This window comes from Myxine glutinosa, chromosome 7, assembly GCF_964187855.1.
Source record: "Myxine glutinosa chromosome 7, kmMyxGlut1.1, whole genome shotgun sequence".
In the NCBI taxonomy this organism is placed as follows: Eukaryota; Metazoa; Chordata; class Myxini; order Myxiniformes; family Myxinidae; genus Myxine; species Myxine glutinosa.
Genome location: NC_136267.1, coordinates 189,174,589 through 189,195,549, shown reverse-complemented (window position 1 = coordinate 189,195,549; position 20,961 = coordinate 189,174,589). Strand labels below are relative to the sequence as shown.

General features: G+C 40.6%; 1 protein-coding gene across 1 annotated transcript in view; it reads right to left on the bottom strand.

The window, feature by feature from the left end:
- The window catches only part of FRZB (frizzled related protein), a 44,515-nt gene that overhangs the window by 10,367 nt on the left and 13,187 nt on the right, over positions 1-20,961 (bottom strand). Inside the window, exons 2-3 of the mRNA XM_068123739.2 lie at positions 17,885-17,974; positions 11,009-11,074 (exon numbers count right to left, since the gene is read on the bottom strand). Coding sequence (XP_067979840.1) covers positions 11,009-11,074; positions 17,885-17,974 — 156 coding nt within the window. The remainder of the gene's footprint in view (positions 1-11,008; positions 11,075-17,884; positions 17,975-20,961) is intronic.

The window sequence follows — 20,961 nt, the reverse complement described above, 5'->3', positions numbered from 1 at the left end:
TTATCACACAGCGCATTATTCTTATTAGTACCGTCCTCTCCATCTGGTTATTAAAAAATGAGCCAGAGGTATCGTGGCTTTCCTTGAAAAACACCTAAATTCCAAGTGTAGGTAGTGTGTTCCAGTTTAACGTGTTGACATCTTCTTTTAAGGTATGATACATTTAGCGGGGTCTGTGAGTTAAGTCTTTTATTTAACATCTCTTCCGTTTTAAGATTAGCAGTATATTCACTGATATACCAACACAAATCATTAATAACAAATTTATTATTGTCGCCAAAAGCATTTTCAGCCCCAAAAAGCAACCTATTTACATTATCATTCCTTTGTAGTTGAAATCTAATTTTAAGCCGATACAAAACTTTATCATAATCACAAAATCCAAATATACCTTTCAGAGGTACCGCTATGGTAAAACTATTCTCTGCTTTTGTTTCGTCATTATACATTGCCTTCCTTTGAATATAACCAGGGTCAGCATTTGTTCCCGTTGACATATCAGGAATAAAACCTTCAACAGCTCCTAGTGCTGTTAGCTAGATTCAAAATCCCGTCTCGGAACCGTCTCGATTAATTTTCAATTTTCATAACGGGATCTCGGCTCGGCTCGGTTCCTGACAAAGTAATACATAAAAATAAAAATAAAAATAAGGCTTCAAAAATAATGGAATTTCATTACAATATATAAACAACAATGAAAAAAATTCATTTCTGATGTTGAGTACTTAAATTCCGACTTAGCTTCCATTTACCGGGATGAAATAAAATACACCACCTCCATGCAGATGATCGGCCACCGATGGGACCGGGTTATCTCATTACAGTTTGTATTGTCGTGTAATTTCTTGCTCGGAATGTCAGAGAGAGAGGGAGAAAATGTTTCTGCCCAGGCATATTCGAGTCCCGGTTGGAGTTTCATTATCATTTTGTGAGTTGTGATCGGGCATGTCAAGCGTTCTCGTAGCTCGCGCGCGTACACGTACGACCGTTCGATATTCATGATAGTTCAATAGTTGTCGCGTCCTGCTGCTGCGCACATGTGCATGTTACTTTTTTTTTAATAGTTCCGTTAAGCGGGCTATAATGACGCAGCGTTGCGTGCCTCAACTCAAATCGGAATGTACAATTTTTTGTTCAACCCGTTGATAGCCGTTCGGTGGACGGATCGAATATACCGACCCCTTATTCCAGAAATTGAAACTAATAACGCTAAATAACGCCTTTCATCGAATGTTCACGTGTTTTAACAATTGTCGACTGATAAGGCACCCAAGTTATCCAAGCCCATGCTTTGATCAACCCGACTGCGTTACCTGAATTCCTGGGAAGCCCCACCAGGACGACGGCAGACATTTTCAGAAGTTCCTGCCACACAACGAAATATTTTTTATTCATATTTACCTCACCGCATTTCAGCGCACGGAATCCACGGCATCAGAGCAGGTGGGCGCTGATTCGCTCAGAGCGATCACGTGATGATGCTATGACGCTATGAAAAAAAAAATCGCTCGCTTTGCCAAGGGGCTCGCTCCCCCCCCCCCCCCCCCCCGTTCCCCTCCCCTCCCCTCCCCCGCCCGGCAATGCCGGGTACTTCTGCTAGTAAATTATAAAGCAGGCGGTGTAGTGATCACCCCCCCCCCCCCCTCCTTATTTTGACTCTGTGACTAAAGTAAACGTAATCAACTTATCAGGCCTAAAGTGGAGATAAGATAACCAAAATACTTTCACATTCAAACCGTCAAACCAAACCCCGAGGGATTCTTACAATTTATAGATTTAGCGTTGCAATTAAACATAAACGTTCATCAAAAACTCATTTCATAAAACTACATAATGTATTGTACTTGTATTAATACATTGTGTGTAGGATAATCCGTTATAAACGTGTTTTTAATCTAAATGAACATCGTCCCTCCATTCACGGGGCCTCGAGCGAGTCCCTCGATATTAATGTGCAAAAGACCATAGCAACCACATTCCGTAACTCGTCTCCAAGGACGGACACGTGACCGCAGCGGGGCGGGGCGAGGCGGAGTGATACAGCGGAAGGATTCAACGGTTTAAATAAAGCCGCGATGCGGGGGATTTTCATTGGGACCTTTATCCTGATTTCGTTACCTCCGCCACCAAAGGTCGATGGAGGTTATGTTTTCACTCCTGTCTGTTTGTCCGTTTGTTTGTGAACACAATATCTCAAAAAGTTGTGGACGGATTCGGACGAAATTTTGTGGAGATGCAGCGTGTGTGACAAGGACGAGCTGATTAGATGTTGGTGAAGATCCGGATTCGGAATTCGGATTCGTTTGCAGTGCATTGTTTGTTGACAAGGGGAAAATCCTGGAACAGTGAGTTTACTTTATCTATCATTGTTTGTGTCAGTTCAGCTGCACTTGCGAAAAATGATGCTTGTGCAGAAGCAGAGTAATGAAAGCTAGGCTCAATAAATGCCTCTATTATGGAAAATATCTGCAAGAAGTTGGAATTTTAACCGGGATTTTTTTTACCGAGAAATTGCGTCAGTCAATTTATCTCGGGACCGTCCCGAGACCGTCTCGAAAGCCGAAACCGCCGGGATTTCGTCCCGGTCTCGGATCGGCTGACAGCCCTAACAGCTCCCTTACCCATTCTATCACTAAACGAATATAGTGTAAATTTCATCATTTCAGATGTAGCAGAGACATAATCAACCGCTTAAACCTCTTGTGTTCCAATACACAGGCGAACACTATCAAACATTTTCCAGGAGAAATCATTTACGAGTGTAGCATTAGTATTATTCGCAGCCTTAGTGAATTTAAATTTACACAGCAAGAAACTATCAGCTATATTCAAGTAAGTTTGTTGATTATTTATTTCAAAACTTTTTGTTCCGTTTGAATTCCAGTCTGTTCCTGTTATAGCATTTACCTTAAAATAGTCTTCCTTTTTAGTGGAGTTTGAAATGATAATCGTATCATCCAAATCATAGATACTATCAATCGCTTCCATACTTGTATTTATATAGCATTAAAATTGTTGAAACCCTGACCCAAGTATTTTAATTATTTTTTGTCGTTCTTGTGAAGATCGTTGAGTTTTACCTTTTTTTATTTCTTTGATTGCTTGTAATTTATGAGACTCCTTTTGAGCATCTTTTATACTCTTTATAGCACCCGCAACTGAGCCCACGGCAGAAGCAGTTGAACCAATTAGGTCTTTATGTTTAAGAATGGTTGAACCAATATCCATTAGAGTATCAATTATCCCATCTCCTTTATTTCTAAATTGATGACCCACACCCCATTGTCTCTTTGGTTTATAGTATCCTCGACCAAGAAACATACCTTCACCCTTATAGTATGGTGAAAGGAACATCCCATCCCCTGTAATTACTTTATATTTTCCCAACTCGTGTTTTCTCACAATAACCATTATTTATTTATTGAAAAACTTCACGTAGGTGAATTCTGATGGATATAATTTCTTCATTAAAGGAGATCATACGATTATCTTGATCGGTTATCCTAAAATTTACTCTGTATATGGTTTTTCCTGACACAGGTAAATAGACAAGATTTTTTGGTTCCATATTGAATTTATAACCAATCGGTGTTGAGTATGCGCTGAATGAAAATATTGTATTTGTTCTTATTCCATCGTTATAAGCACCATCAATCAAATCACAATGAATTAATACTGAATTTATACCGGAGGATATTTGAATGACATTATCACTGAAAGACGTCCCGTTAGTTTCAATCTTTTTTGAAGAGAAACCCAATAGCTCTCTGAACGAATTTTCAATCGTGAAATCAACGTTATAATTATTTTTAAGTTTAATCGTTGATTTTGAAGTGTGTTTTTGAATATCTATTACCATATTTTTTGGTTCATCACCTTTTTCTTTCATAAGGCGAGAGACTTCTGAAGATATTTGAGAAATCTCGTAAGCTCCGGGTGAAACGGTTATAGTTTTATATCCACTTCCTGGATTATAACTAAACTTGTTGTTTTTCTCTGTGATATTAAACAAGGTATTATAAGTTTCCATCGACAATAAAGATGCCTCATATTATTTTGTGGGGTCAAGTTGTAGTGGGTAAGGGAATGATGCTGTGTAATCACTCGTTGTAAAATTAAAACTAAGAATTGTGCTTCTCATCTTATTTAATATCTAATAAAATATCTTTGTATTGACATTTATTAATTATTTTCATATTCATCAACTGGTCGAAAATGGTGGATGTTTCATTAAAACAATTGTTGTTTCCAGCCTTCTTACTACCTAACAACAATAATAGCCTATTAACTAATTGTGATGGGTCATTTGGAAGAAAGCTAACACCCGAACCAAGCTTACTTAAAGCATCAATAATATGTTTTTCCTTCTCATTCTTCTTACTTTTACCAGCAACAGAAACTCTATAATCAAGTGCGTTTAGTAAATCAATATATACCCTATCTTCCTCTCTTTCCATATCAAGTGGTTCCTCAAAATATTTTGAACCGCTGAATCCGGAGTTTGTTAGAAGAAACATTAATCTTGGAGTTACTTCAACATTTGGTTGAGCAGAACTTAAGAACACCAATTTATCATTAAATATCAATAACTTTTCTTTCACAAGATGGAACTGTGCTGGTTCTTCTGTTGGAATGAGACCTGCTCTGGTTTTTGAACCCGCCGAATACTCATTGTTTTGAAGAGCTTCCACAACATAATTAGGGGGTTGATTTACCTCCTCAAGTTTCCGAAATAATCCCTCGTCATCATATTCTAATTCACCAAGTTCTTGCTCTGTCATTTGACTAAAATCTTTGATCATTTGAAGTTTTTTTGGAGTAAATTCTACCGTGGGGACTGTAGGTGAGTGTTGAGTTTTCAAAAGTGGTTGAAAGAATTTCTCTTGTTTTCTTTCAAAGACTTCTTCGCCAGTCAGTTTTTGTCTCCGTTTCTTCTTTATCCCTTCCTGTTGTTTAACAACTTTTGAAACTAATTGTTGATGTTCCTTAAACTTTCTTGCTCTTTCTTCGGCATTCATTTAGTATTGAAAAATATCATTTAATGAATTGTAAAGGTCAATGGGAAAATTTTACTTTTCTTCATCATTATAGTAAATGTGTTGAAATAAATCCTTTTCTTTAAATATTTCATCAAATTCTTTATTGGTATTAATACACGTTGTTATTTCTTCTTCACTAATACTTGTATCTCTGCTTTTCATACGTTTGCGTTGAGTCTCCTCATCGATATCAAAACCGAATGATAAAATCTTAACTCCATCACCACACAATTGTTTAATAATTTGTCTAATTCCTTCAGGATTAGTTTCTAAAATCCCAAGACCATTAGATTTTACTTTATTTAACTCACTCTTACAATGTGAATATTTTGTAGAACCAAGAGACCTCCTCAAATATTTGACCTTCGTTCCTCAATCGCATATGTTCCTCCATTGAAATGTAGTAATAATCTTTCCCTTCTACTTCTCCTGGTCGCTTTTCTCTGGTTGTAGTACTCACAAAACGAATCATAGGGTGTTTTAAAAAAAAACTTACAATCTTTTCATTTTTACTATTCAAGAGTTTAGATTTATGAAAGTTCTTTCCTGAAGCAGATTTACCCACAAGATTAATAATAATAGTTATCATTTATATATGTAATTACGTTTAAAATAAAAATACATCCTTTAATATCTCATCTTGTTTCACAACAATATATTTATATTTTCCAATCGTGTTTCATATAATTTTCAAATTCTTTTTTACTACATAACGTAGAGCAATTATCTCTCCAAAAATTATTTACATCTATTGAATTTAACTTAAATAAAATAAAAGTATTGGCATTGTTTCTTATTGAGCGTCGAGGGAGTTGAAAATATGACTGACTAAGATAAATACAATTACAAGAAGAATGTCTCCCTCTTGTATAGTAGCTGTCCATTACTGTTTGGTTTCTCTCATTAACACAATCATCAAAGATGACGAGGTTCTTTTTTGATTTATCTAAATATTGAGGTGAAGGTATATCATCCGTATTATCACTGAGAATACAAGTTATGGGTTTTGGTTTCGATTTTGATTTCAGTGTATCACAAAATAATTGTATTATATCTTCAATATTATCATCATTTATTTATTTTTTTTATTTATTTTTTTGTATACAAGATCGAGGCTCGTGAAAGAGCTAACATTAATCACACAAAAAGACAAACCGACACACAAAACACAAAAAACAAGGGGAGCGGTAGACAAGATGGGGAGAGAGGGGGAAGGACACAAAGAGAGGGGGAAGGACACAAACACAACATTTGAGAGCAGGGACATCGGGAGGACTTGGGGGGAGGTGGGAGAGGATTAAAACATATGAACACTGCAAGGACTCTGGGGTGAATTACCGGGGGTAGAAAAGATCAAGGTTTTCGATGGGGGAAGATAAGAGATGGTGGTGAACAGCTGTTTTAAAGACCTGGAGGGAGGAGTGGGATTGAAGGGAGTGGGGGAGTTTGTTCCAGAGGCGGGAGAAAAGGGGAATGAAAGAGTGAAGGTGAGCAGAGAGCCTAGACTTTGGCAGTTTAACCAGAAGAGGGTTGCAGGCAGATCTTGTGCGACCTGAAGGAATATTGGGGGGACAGAGCACAGAGAGAGCTGGGGGAGCAAGGCCGGAGAGGAGTCGGTAGAAGGTAGATAAAAATAGGAGTTTTATCTTTAGTTTTATTTAGTTTGTTTTGAAGTTTAAATAAACCGATAATGTCTTCCTTTTTGCATTAAAACCTGCATTAAAACCCTGTGAGAGTAGTTGATACTCAGGTTGAAAACTTGACTTTGTAAAAATTATTAAATTATCATAATCTAAAAAATTAGGACCAAGGAGCATCTTTAAAAGCAAACAGGTTTTTCCACATCCGCTTGAACCAACTATTAGACATCTCAATGAATTTGGAATGTTTTTATGGTTATTAAATTTTATCTTATTTTCCCAAACGGGTAAAAAATCATTCATTTATATATTTGGAAAACAAGTCATCTAACTTTTTTTGAGCTATTTTAGAAACTCTATATTTTATCCTGAGTTCAGGTTTAATTTCAAAATAATTCATTATTTTATTTATATAGTATCTTGTATTAACATTTCCATTAAAATTATTTTGAATAATAAATATCATTAAACCCTTATACATTTCCTCAATACAAATAGTCTCTTCCCTTGTAAGAAATGGTGCATTATCACCATAATACTTAACATTCATCTCTCTTATTAATCTTGTAAAGTAATTCATTTTTGGTTCTAATTTAAAAGAGTTATATATTTTTTTATATTTTTTATTATCATTAATTAAAATTAAATTCCAGAAAATACATTGTTTATATGAACCCTCATTATTAAGCCCTATTCTATCACAAGCCGGACAATTCTCTAATTTATCATATGGAGAGTCTGGAAATTCTAAATATCCTTCAGAACTTATCATATTTATATGGTAAATTTTTACTTCAACTAAACGCAAGTTTATTCATTAATAAATACAATGTTTCAAAGCACAAAAGACAAATTTCAATCAATCTCTACTTCGGTGAAAGATATAGAAAAATATGTCAAAATGTTAAATTGAACAAAGATCAATATGAAAATTTTTGGGTAAAACCAGTTATGGAAAATAACATGAGCCCCTCTATTTCATTTAAAGGAAGAGCTCTAACTATACCTGGAAAGACATCCATTAAAGTAAATCTAACAAAAGTTTCTCCTCTACTCCTGGCAAGTTATTCAAAGCTTGAAAAAGTGATCGATCGTGATACTTTGAAAAATTATTTCATATTTGTGAGCAGAAAATTGGTAAAGGTCTAAAGGTTAGAGACCATTGTCATCTCACTGGTAAATATAGAGGTCCGGCTCATCAAAGTTGTAATATTAATTATCAACTCCCCTCTTTCATTCCTGTTTTTCTTCATAACAACGCTCATTATGATACACATCTATTTATCAAGGAACTCTCAAAGACTTCTGGAAGTATCTCGGCAATTCCAAACACAGATCAGAATTACATTTCATTCACCAAAACAATTCACACATCTCCTATTACTCATATCAGATTTCTTGATACATTTAAATTCATGGCAAGTCCATTGGCTAACTTGGTTCAAAATCTAAAAGAGTTTCCATGTCTTTCAGAGTATTTTTCAGATAAAGATTTTCTAACACAAAAGGGAATTTACCCCTATGACTATATGGACTCATTTGAGAGATTCAATGAAACACAACTTCCTTCAAAAGAAAATTTCTATAACAAATTAAATAATAGTCATATATCTGATAAAGATTATGTACATGCACAAAATGTTTGGAAAAAATATAACATTAAGAATCTTGGCGAGTATCACGATTTGTACCTCAAAACTGATGTGCTTTTGTTGGCTGATGTGTTTGAGGCTTTCAGAACAATCTGTCATTCTGGATATGGATTGGATCCTGCTCACTATTACACTGCTCCTGGATTGGCTTGGAGCGCGATGTTGAAAATGACAAAACAAGCTTTGGATTTGATAACCGATGTTGATATGCTTTTGATGATTGAAAAGGCAAAGAGAGGAGGAATTTCACAAGTCTGTTCAAAGAGATATGCTAAAGCAAATCACAAGTACATTCCAAATTATGATCCATCGGTAGAGAGCTCCTACTTGATGTATTATGATGCAAACAACCTGTATGGCTGGGCAATGTCTCAGGCTCTTCCTTATGGAAAACTTAGATGGGTAAAGGAAAAAGATTACAAAAAGGTTTTACAAGATGTATGTATCTCTACACAAAAAGAATTGGATGAAGAAAAAGTTGGTTATTATTTTGAGGTCGATTTGAAATATCCAGAGGAACTTCATAACCTACACAAAGATCTCCCATTTGCTTGTGAGAAAGAAAGTCCAAAGAAAGAATGGTTGAGTGATTATCAACGATCGTTTGATATAGGTGAATCAACAGAAAAATTACTTACTACATTATATAACAAGAAAAATTATGTTCTACACCAAAGAAATTTGTGACAATATTTATCAAAAGGTCTAAGAGTAGAGAAGATCCATAGGGTTCTAAAGTTCAATCAAAGTCATTGGTTAAAGGGGTACATTGATTTTAATACACAAAGAAGAACAGAGTCAAAAACAGATTTTGAGAAAGACTTTTATAAATTGATGAATAATGTGGTCTTTGGTAAGACCATGGAAAATGTGAGAAAAAGACAAAATATCAGACTATCAACATCTTGGAAACAAGCATCAAAATTAATTAATAGACCGAATTTTACTAGAGCTGAGGTCTTTACTGAGAACTTTTGTGTGATCCATTTGATTAAAGAGAGTATTGAAATGGACAAACCTATTTATATTGGAACATCAATTCTTGATTTATCAAAGTCATTAATGTATGATTACTTTTATAATAACTTGAGGAAGAAATATCAAAATGATGTTCATCTACTTTATATGGATACAGATAGTTTTATTTTGCAAATTAATACTGATGTTTATTCAGACATGAAAAGAGACATTAATATCTATGACACGAGTAATTACAGTCCAGAGAGTGAGTTGTTCTCTTCTAAAAATAAAAAGGTGATTGGAAAGTGTAAGGATGAATTAGGAGGAAATGTCATGAGTGAATTTGTGGGATTGAGGTCTAAGGCTTATGCTTATAAATACATTGTGAATAACGTTGAAAAGACTGATAAGAAGTTAAAAGGTGTAAAGAAAAATGTTATGAAAGAAACAATAAACTTTAAGGATTATTATAACTGTTTAACAACAAAGAAAGAAGAGTTTAGAAAGATTAATGGAATAAGAAGTTATAAACATAAATTACATTCAGAAGAGGTGAATAAGAAAGCATTGGGGGCTTTTGATGATAAGAGGTTTATTTTAGAAAATTGGAATTGATAGTCTCCCTTGTGGTTATATAAGTATATAAGTGATAAGTTAAAAAGGGGGGTTAGGGATTTTAACGGGCTACCGCCGCCTTTTTACTATTATATAAATGATAGAACCAAGTACCAACCAGACTAAAGAGTGGAGGTGTAATCAACCTTGGTATATAAATGGTATACATAACGAATGTGAAAAATATCAAATAGGTATAATTGAAAAGACAACTGGTAAAAAAAATTACAAAACAAATAAGAGAATTAATTTAAATACCGGTGAATTGGGTAAAAAAGATGGAAATATTTTTGAGTGGACGGAAAACTTTGATGGTTGTCAGGAAAATATATACTTTAATTTAAAAATGGTATGTGGCACTGGAGGCACTCAAACAAGAACATTGAGGGAGGTTTACCATTTTATCTTAGCTCAGTTAAAATATCTTAATAAAGAACCAAACTCAAACATCTTTTTTGTTAATATATTAGATGGTGAAGGGAGTGGCAAGAGAATTAAATTATTTCCCACGCATAAACATATATTTGTAGGATCGATGTTTGAGTGGTCTACTCGGGATCATTGATAGTAAGAGTACCATAAGACCAAGGGGGAATCATTGTTTGAGTGTCAAAAGGCTAAAAGGTTCGTAAAGAGGTGAGAGGAAAATTAACATGTAAGTCAATGGGTCGATGTTTGAGTGGGTCAAAGATAATCTGCCAGATGATATGTAGAAGAAGGATTATAGGTCTATAAGGGAAAACAAATATTTGTAGTGTTTGAGTGGTCTAATGAACAACATTAAGGATAGGTACTATAGACACAAGGTTCATAAAGATGAGGGTGGGAGAAATAGAGGTGTTAATGGGCAATGAGGTTAAGAGGAAAATTAACATGTAAATCAATGGGAAAATGAGAGTGTCCCAGAAGCAACATATATACACTACTACGGGCTTACTGTTCATTTACTCATAAAAGTTTCAGATTGCAGGTATAATTATCCAGAATGTTCACATCACTAAAACAGCAAAATGGGTAGTACTAAATAAATAATTCAATAACTGGATGATTTATTTTTAACTATTTCCTGAACAAAATCAATTTGAAAAGTTTGATTCCATACCATAGTGGAACTTTTTGGCAGCATACATTCTCTGATTCATTTTGAAAGTCTTGCATTTGCAGGAATCTGCAACAGAAAACATGATAAAGATTCTAATTTATCACAAACAACTATTGTATATTCACCATAGTGGTGTCATAGAGTTACACTAGCACTCATAACATGTACGAACAAAGCTGAGTGTGCTCAATGAAAACCTGACAGGCCTTCTCTTTGTCCCATCCTCGTCGCCAAATGTAGTGGTGTGAGTGGTTGGAAGTTGCTCCTGTGCCACTATTGGTCAATAAGTCCAAATCCTGGTGGCGTCTCCTATCCTGTCCTCCAAATCCTGGTGGCGTCTGGTCAAATCCGTTTCTGGTGTTTGTTCCCCCTCCATTCCCTCCCTTACCTCAAACGGCTACACAGTTGACACCGCACGTGACAAAGCCGAATGCCTCAACTCTGTGTTTGCCTCAAAATCTTGTGTCCCAAACACATCTCTCTCTGTTCCCACCTTTCCCAGTCGAACCCAACTGCTCCTGGACTCTGTGTCCTTCTCTCCTGACAAGGTGGAGAAGTTTTTTTCAAACCTCGACTCTGATTCTGCAACTGCACCAGATGGCATCAGCCCACGGGTCCTAAAATCCTGCTCTTCCACTCTATCTCACCCTCTCTCTGTTCTTTTCACCCTCTCTTTTGCTCAAGGTCATCTGCCAGCATCTTGGAAATCAGCAAACATTACCGCTTTACACATAAAAGGTGCAAAAACAGATCCTTGCAACTACAGACCAATCAGCCTGCTCCCAATTATCAGCAAAGTCATGGAATCCATCATTGCTTCAGATATCAAATCCTTCCTCTTCTCCAATGGCTTGATCTCCGATCATCAGTTTGGATTCAGACCAGGTCATTCTACTCTGGACATGTTGCTTCTGCTGTCTCAACAATGGATGGAGGTCCTCAATGCCAAACAGGAAATCAGAGCTGTCTCACTTGACATATCACGTGCCTTCGATACGGTCTGGCACCCAGCTCTGCTCACCAAACTCTCCTCCTATGGTATCCATGGAAATCTCCACTCATGGCTTGCGGACTTCCTCTCTGGTCGTAGGCAAGGTGTGGCCCTGAATGGATTTCTCTCATCTCCCCTTCCTGTTCTGGCTGGAGTTCGCCAGAGTAGTGTTCTGGGCCCTGTGCTATTTCTGGTCTTCATCAATGATCTCTCCGACTCTCTGAAAAATCCTCTCTATCTCTTTGCTGATGACTCCAACATCTGCCGCTCCATTCCTCATCCATCAGATCGGCAGTCTGCAGCCTCCTCACTCTCTGAAGACCTGGACAAAATCACAGACTGGTCAAACAAGTGGAACATGTCTTTCAATCCTGACAAATCTCACACTCTTACTATGTCTCTCCGAAAAGACCGCCTGGAAAACCCTCCCATCTACTTTCTCAACAATCCTCTCCAAGAAGTTCTGTCGCTCAAGCTTTTGGGTCTCACTATCGGGCATGATCTTTCTTGGGAAAACCACATTTCCAAGCTGGCCTCCAAAGCCAGTCGCCGACTGGGCATCCTCCGTCGTGCGAAGTCCTTCCTTGGCACACCTGAGCTCCTCACCACATACAAGGCTTTCATCCGCAGCTCAATGGAATACTGTTCCCCCCTCTGGGCTGGTGCTCCTGCCTCGCACCTAGCTCGGCTTCACGCTGTTGAGGCCAAAGCTTTCAGAATCATTGGAATCTCCTGCGATGAAGTTAACTCCGAGGGCCTTTCACTCACTCACCGCAGGCAGGTTGGTGGTCTTTCTGTCTTCTACCGACTCCTCTCTGGCCTTGCTCCCCCAGCTCCCTCTGTGCTCTGTCCCCCCAATATTCCTTCAGGTCGCACAAGATCTGCCTGCAACCCTCTTATGGTTAAACTGCCAAAATCTAGGCTCTCTGCTCACCTTCACTCTTTCATTCCCCTTTTCTCCCGCCTCTGGAACAAACTCCCTCACTCGCTTAAATCCCACTCCACCCTCCAGGTCTTTAAAACAGCTGTTCACCACCATCTCTTATCTTCCCCCATCCAAAACCTTGATCTTTTCTACTCCCGTTAATTCACCCCAGAGTCCTTGCAGTGTTCATATGTTTTATACCTCTCCTACCTCCCCTCAAGACCTCCCGATGTCCCTGCTCTCAAATGTTGTTTTTGTGTCCTTCCCCCTCTCTCCCCATTTTGTCTGCCGCTCCCCTTGTTTTTCCTGTTTTGTGTGTCGGTTTGAGTTTTTGTGTGATTAATGTTAGCTCTTTCACGAGCCTCGATCTTGTATACAAAAAAAAAAGAAAAAAAAGTCTGTGCTATGGGAAAGTTGCTCCTGTGCCACTATTGGTCAACAAGGTCTATGCTATGGGAAAGTTGCTCCTGTGCCACTATTGGTCAATAAGTCTGTGCTATTGGAAAGCTCCTCCTGTTCCACTATTGGTCAATTAGTCTGTGCTATTGGAAAGTTGCTCCTGTGCCACTATTGGTCAACAAGGTCTATGCTATGGGAAAGTTGCTCCTGTGCCACTATTGGTCAACAAGGTCTATGCCATGGGAAAGTTGCTCCTGTGCCACTATTGGTCAATTAGTCGATGCTATGGGAAAGTTGTTCCTGTGCCACTATTGGTGAATAAGTCTGTGCTATTGGAAAGCTCCTCCTGTTCCACTATTGTTCAATTAGTCTGTGCTATTGGAAAGTTGCTCCTGTGCCACTATTGGTCAATAAGTCTGTGCTATTGGAAAGTTGCTCCTGTGCCACTATTGGTCAACAAGGTCAATGCTATGGGAAAGTTGCTCCTGTGCCACTATTGGTCAATTCGTCTGTGCTTTTGGAAAGTTGCTCCTGTGCCACTATTAGTCAACAAGGTCTATGCTATGGGAAAGTTGCTCCTGTGCCACTATTGGTCAATAAGTCTGTGCTATTGGAAAGTTGCTCCTGTGCCATTATTGGTCAATAAGTCTGTGCTATTGGAAAGTTCCTCCTGTTCCACTCTTGGTCAATTAGTCTGTGCTATTGGAAAGTTGCTCCTGTGCCACTATTGGTCAATTAATCTGTGCTATTGCAAAGTTGCTCCTGTGCCACTATTGGTCAACAAGGTCTATGCTATGGGAAAGTTGCTCCTGTGCCACGATTGGTCAATACGTCAGTGCTTTTGGAAAGTTGCTCCTGTGCCACTATTGGTCAACAAGTCTGTGCTATTGGAAAGCTCCTCCTGTTCCACTATTGGTCAATTAGTCTGTGCTATTGGAAAGTTGCTCCTGTGCCACTATTGGTCAATAAGTCTGTGCTATGGGAAAGTTGCTCCTGTGCCACTATTGGTCAATAAGTCTGTGCTATTGGAAAGTTGCTTCTGTGCCATTATTGGTCAATAAGTCTGTGCTATGGGAAAGTTGCTCCAGTGCCACTATTGGTCAATAAGTCTGTGCTATGGGAAAGTTTCTCCTGTGCCACTATTGGTCAATAAGTCTGTGCTATGGGAAAGTTTCTCCTGTGCCACTATTGGTCAATAAGTCTGTGCTATGGGAAAGTTTCTCCTGTGCCACTATTGGTCAATAAGTCTGTGCTATTGGAAAGTTGCTTCTGTGCCACTATTGGTCAATAAGTCTGTGCTATGGGAAAGTTTCTCCTGTGCCACTATTGGTCAATAAGTCTGCTATGGGAAAGTTTCTCCTGTGCCACTATTGGTCAATAAGTCTGTGCTATGGGAAAATTGCTCCTGTTCCACTATTGGTCAATAAGTCTGTGCTATGGGAAAATTGCTCCTGTGCCACGATTGGTCAATAAGTCCCTGAATGGGTTTCTCTCATCTCCTCTTCCTGTTCAGGCTGGAGTTCCCCAAGGTAGTGTTCTGGGCCCTGTGCTTTTTCTGGTCTTCATCAATGATCTCTCTGACTCTCTTGAAAATCCTCTCTATCTCTTTGCTGACGACTCTACTCTCTGTCGCTCCATTCCTCATTCCTCAGATCGGCAGTCTGCAGCCTCCTCACTCTCTGCAGACCTGGACAAAATCACAGACTGGTCAAACAAGTGGAACATGTCTTTCAATCCTGACAAATCTCACACTCTTACAATGTCTCTCCGAAAGGACCGACTGGACAACCCTCCCATCTACTTTCTCAACAATCCTCTCCAAGAAGTTCTGTCACTCAAGCTTTTGGGTCTCACTATCTGCCATGATCTTTCTTGGGAAAACCACATTTCCAAGCTGGCCTCCAAAGCCAGTCGCCGACTGGGCATCCTCCGTCGTGCGAAGTCCTTCCTTGGCACACCTGAGCTCCTCACCACATACAAGGCTTTCATCCGCAGCTCAATGGAATACTGTTCCCCCCTCTGGGCTGGTGCTCCTGCCTCACACCTTGCTCGGCTTCACGCTGTTGAGGCCAAAGCTTTCAGAATCATTGGAATCTCCTGCGATGTAGTCAACGCCGAGGGCCTTTCACTCACTCACCGCAGGCAGGTTGGTGGTCTTTCTGTCTTCTACCGACTCCTCTCCGGCCTTGCTCCCCCAGCTCTCTCTGTGCTCTGTCCCCCCAATATTCCTTCAGGTCGCACAAGATCTGCCTGCAACCCTCTTATGGTTAAACTGCCAAAGTCTAGGCTCTCTGCTCACCTTCACTCTTTCATTCCAATTTTCTCCCGCCTCTGGAACAAACTCCCCCACTCCCTTCAATCCCACTCCTCCCTCCAGGTCTTTAAAACAGCTGTTCACCACCATCTCTTATCTTCCCCCATCGAAAACCTTGATCTTTTCTACCCCCGGTAATTCACCCCAGAGTCCTTGCAGTGTTCATATGTTTTAATCCTCTCCCACCTCCCCCCAAGTCCTCCCGATGTCCCTGCTCTCAAATGTTGTGTTTGTGTCCTTCCCGTTCTTCCCCCTCTCTTTTGTGTCCTCCCCCCTCTCTCCCCATCTTGTCTGCCGCTCCCCTTGTTTTTTGTGTTTTGTGTGTCGGTTTGTCTTTTTGTGTGATTAATGTTTGCTCTTTCACGAGCCTCGATCTTGTATACAAAAAAAAAACAAAAAAAAAATAATCTGTGCTTTGGGAAAGTTTCTCCAGTGCCACTATTGGTCAATAGGTCTGTGCTATTGGAAAGTTGCTCCTGTGCCACTATTGGTCAATAAGTCTGTGGTATGGGAAAGTTGCTCCTGTGCCACTATTGGTCAATAAGTCTGTGCTATTGGAAAGTTGCTCCTGTGCCACTATTGGTCAATACGTCTGTGCTATTGGAAAGTTGCTCCTGTGCCACTATTGGTCAATTCGTCTGTGCTATTGGAAAGTTGCTCCTGTGACACTATCGCTCAATAAGTCTGTGCTATTGGAAAGTTGCTCCTGTGCCACTATTGGTCAATAGGTCTGTGCTATGGGAAAGTTTCTCCTGTGCCACTATTGGTCAATAAGTCTGTGCTATTGGAAAGTTTCTCCTGTGCCACTATTGGTCAATAAGTCTGTGCTATGGGAAAGTTGCTCCTGTGCCACTATTGGTCAATAAGTCTGTGCTACGGGAAAGTTGCTCCTGTGCCACTATTGGTCAATAAGTCTGTGCTATTGGAAAGTTGCTCCTGTGCCACTATTGGTCAATAAGTCTGTGCTATTGGAAAGTTGCTCCTGTGCCACTATTGGTCAATAAGTCTGTGCTATTGGAAAGTTGCTCCTGTGGCACTATTGGTCAATAAGTCTGTGCTCTTGGAAAGTTGCTCCTGTGCCACTATTGGTCAACAAGTCTGTGCTATTGGAAAGTTTCTCCTGTGCCACTATTGGTCAATAAGTCTGTGCAATTGGAAAGTTGCTCCTGTGCCACTATTGGTCAATTAGTCTGTGCTATTGGAAAGTTTCTCCTGTGCCACTATTGGTCAATAAGTCTGTGCTATTGGAAAGTTGCTCCTGTGCCTCTATCACTCAATAAGTCTGTGCTTTGGGAAAGTTGCTCCTGTGCCACTATTGGTCAAAAAGTCTGTGCTTTGGGAAAGTTGCTCCTGCGCCACTATTGGTCAATAAGTCTGTGCTTTGGGAAAGTTGCTCCTGTGCCACTATTGGTCAATACGTCTGTGCTATTGGAAAGTTGCTCCTGTGCCACTATTGGTCAAAAAGTCTGTGCTTTGGGAAAGTTGCTCCTGTGCCACTATTGGTCAACAAGGTCTGTGCTATGGGAAAGTTGCTCCTGTGCCACTATTGGTCAAAAAGTCTGTGCTTTGGGAAAGTTGCTCCTGTGCCACTATTGGTCAATAAGTCTGTGCTTTGGGAAAGTTGCTCCTGTGCCACTATTGGTCAAAACGTCTGTGCTCTTGGAAAGTTGCTCCTGTGCCACTATCGGTCAACAAGTCTGTGCTATTGGAAAGTTGCTCCTGTGTCACTATCGCTCAAAAAGTCTGTGCTCTTGGAAAGTTGCTCCTGTGCCACTATTGGTCAAAAAGTCTGTGCTATTGGAAAGTTGCTCCTGTGCCACTATTGGTCAACAAGTCTGTGCTATGGGAAAGTTGCTCCTGTGCCACTATTGGTCAACAAGTCTGTGCTATGGGAAAGTTGCTAGAAACCATCAGATATGTAAGCCATCATTCTTTATCTTCACGAAGGACACCCTGAGGTCTATAACGTCCACCAATGAATGCTGGCAGACGGGCCGCCCGTTTATTGTCCATCCGAGGCCTGGCACATATTCTGCCTGTGAAACACCGGGATGCCAGTTTCTATCTTTTGGGGGTTATTTGTTGGTATTTTAATGTCATTCCTTTTTTTTGGAATATCAACAGAAGTGATTTATTTTGGGTATTTCTTTTTTACAATTTCATTTAGCTGAGAATTTTAATCGATTATCTCCAGCACCGAGTTTCTCAACAGCAGGTGAGTCTTGGCAAGGTGTAACTTTCCAATACCTTTGTCATGAGCTCGACCCCTGCATAGGTGGTCATTATGATGATGGGTATTCATAAAAACGATGCCACTCTCCCCTTGCGTGTCCTCATCTACAGAAATCAAAACATAGCAACATTTCAAAGGCAATGTGAGTCAATGATTGCAAATGCAGATGGTAATAAAAGTCAAAAGTTCTTCATTTGCCAGTTTTCTCCTCTCAAACTCAGACATTTAGCACAGCATTACTTCAGCTGCAATCGACCTTCGACTCTTCCTCTAAAACAGCAATTAAATATCCCAAAGGTATTCATCACAAGCAAAAGAACACCTTGAGGTTCCCTAAATGACGTGTCTGTCTCCAATGGAAGATCAAATCACAAGTGTACTAAATAAACTGACAAAGCAGTCACAAAAGAAACCTCATTACAGATCGATCAAAATCTATAAAGTATGCACAACACCAGTCGAAGAACACATCCTTGTGTGAGCAGCAAGGTCAATAAGCTGATCAGTTTTTCTTCTTATTGATATATCAAAACTGCTCATGATCTGCACCAAGACTCATCTCGATTTTAAAATGATCAAACTGTGTTTTTTGTGCAACAACCTGGAATTTCGTGATTTTATTCAAAGTGCACTAATTCTTCCTTCATTCGAGCTGTATTTAGAATGAGACCTTACCTTCATTCTCCCCTTGTGTCTCTCTACAAAACGGTCTCCTAGTTGGTTGCCCTTCCTCCATCTGCTATGGTCGACAACTCATCTACTCGTGAAAAGTAATTCACATCCTCTTTCTGTATTCAACCGCAATGGCAGACGAGACATCACATCCACATTACTATGATCCACTGATAGCCTGCACTCAATAACCCAGGTACACGCTGACAAAAACAAGTCAAGTGAATCCACTTGGATTCCGCCCAGGTTGGCACATGGAAATTATGATGTAGCATAATTATCATCTCGGGTCAAGATTTGAAATTATGCCATGGTTTTTGTAAAATTGCTACTAGTATTCACATTATGTACTTTCACCAAAACATACATCATCATAGAAACATACATAGAATTTGGGTCCTCTGGGTCATTTGGGTCCTCTGGGTCATTTGGGTCCTCTGGGTCATTTGGGTCCTCTGGGTCATTTGGGTCCTCTGGGTCATTTGGGTCCTCTGGGTCATTTGGGTCCTCTGGGTCATTTGGGTCATTTGGGTCCTCTGGGTCATTTGGGTCCTCTGGGTCATTTGGGTCCTCTGGGTCATTTGGGTCCTCTGGGTCATTTGGGTCATTTGGGTCATTTGGGTCCTCTGGGTCCTCTGGGTCATTTGGGTCCTCTGGGTCCTCTGGGTCCTCTGGGTCATTTGGGTCCTCTGGGTCCTCTGGGTCATTTGGGTCCTCTGGGTCATTTGGGTCCTCTGGGTCATTTGGGTCCTCTGGGTCATTTGGGTCCTCTGGGTCATTTGGGTCCTCTGGGTCATTTGGGTCCTCTGGGTCATTTGGGTCCTCTGGGTCATTTGGGTCCTCTGGGTCATTTGGGTCCTCTGGGTCATTTGGGTCCTCTGGGTCATTTGGGTCCTCTGGGTCATTTGGGTCCTCTGGGTCATTTGGGTCCTCTGGGTCATTTGGGTCCTCTGGGTCATTTGGGTCCTCTGGGTCATTTGGGTCCTCTGGGTCATTTGGGTCCTCTGGGTCATTTGGGTCCTCTGGGTCATTTGGGTCCTCTGGGTCATTTGGGTCCTCTGGGTCATTTGGGTCCTCTGGGTCCTCTGGGTCCTCTGGGTCATTTGGGTCCTCTGGGTCATTTGGGTCCTCTGGGTCCTCTGGGTCATTTGGGTCCTCTGGGTCCTCTGGGTCCTCTGGGTCATTTGGGTCCTCTGGGTCATTTGGGTCATTTGGGTCATTTGGGTCCTCTGGGTCATTTGGGTCCTCTGGGTCCTCTGGGTCATTTGGGTCCTCTGGGTCATTTGGGTCATTTGGGTCCTCTGGGTCATTTGGGTCCTCTGGGTCATTTGGGTCCTCTGGGTCATTTGGGTCCTCTGGGTCATTTGGGTCCTCTGGGTCCTCTGGGTCATTTGGGTCATTTGGGTCCTCTGGGTCATTTGGGTCCTCTGGGTCATTTGGGTCCTCTGGGTCATTTGGGTCCTCTGGGTCATTTGGGTCCTCTGGGTCATTTGGGTCCTCTGGGTCATTTGGGTCCTCTGGGTCATTTGGGTCCTCTGGGTCATTTGGGTCCTCTGGGTCATTTGGGTCCTCTGGGTCATTTGGGTCCTCTGGGTCATTTGGGTCATTTGGGTCCTCTGGGTCATTTGGGTCCTCTGGGTCATTTGGGTCCTCTGGGTCATTTGGGTCCTCTGGGTCATTTGGGTCCTCTGGGTCATTTGGGTCCTCTGGGTCATTTGGGTCCTCTGGGTCATTTGGGTCCTCTGGGTCATTTGGGTCCTCTGGGTCATTTGGGTCATTTGGGTCCTCTGGGTCATTTGGGTCCTCTGGGTCATTTGGGTCATTTGGGTCCTCTGGGTCCTCTGGGTCATTTGGGTCCTCTGGGTCATTTGGGTCCTCTGGGTCATTTGGGTCCTCTGGGTCATTTGGGTCCTCTGGGTCATTTGGGTCCTCTGGGTCATTTGGGTCCTCTGGGTCATTTGGGTCCTCTGGGTCATTTGGGTCCTCTGGGTCATTTGGGTCATTTGGGTCCTCTGGGTCATTTGGGTCCTCTGGGTCATTTGGGTCCTCTGGGTCATTTGGGTCCTCTGGGTCATTTGGGTCCTATATTCCTATCCTATAACATATATATCTCCTATAACCTATCCTATAAATATAGATTTGATGACGTCATGTTTACACATCTGAGCGACAGAAATGAGCGACAGAAATGAGCGACAGAAATGGGTGACAGAAACTAGCTTCACTTTTGAGCGCCCGAAATTCCCAGGCAAACGCTATAACGCACCAGGTTTACAACCTGTGCGTTAATAAAGACCACCTTTGCACATGGGCTGCTGCTGATGTCGGAACAGGGGACTCGGAGCTAAGAATACCTGTAAGGCGTGTATGGTCTGTCACAATAGGGTAAACTTGCACCCATAAAAGTATTTGTGAAACT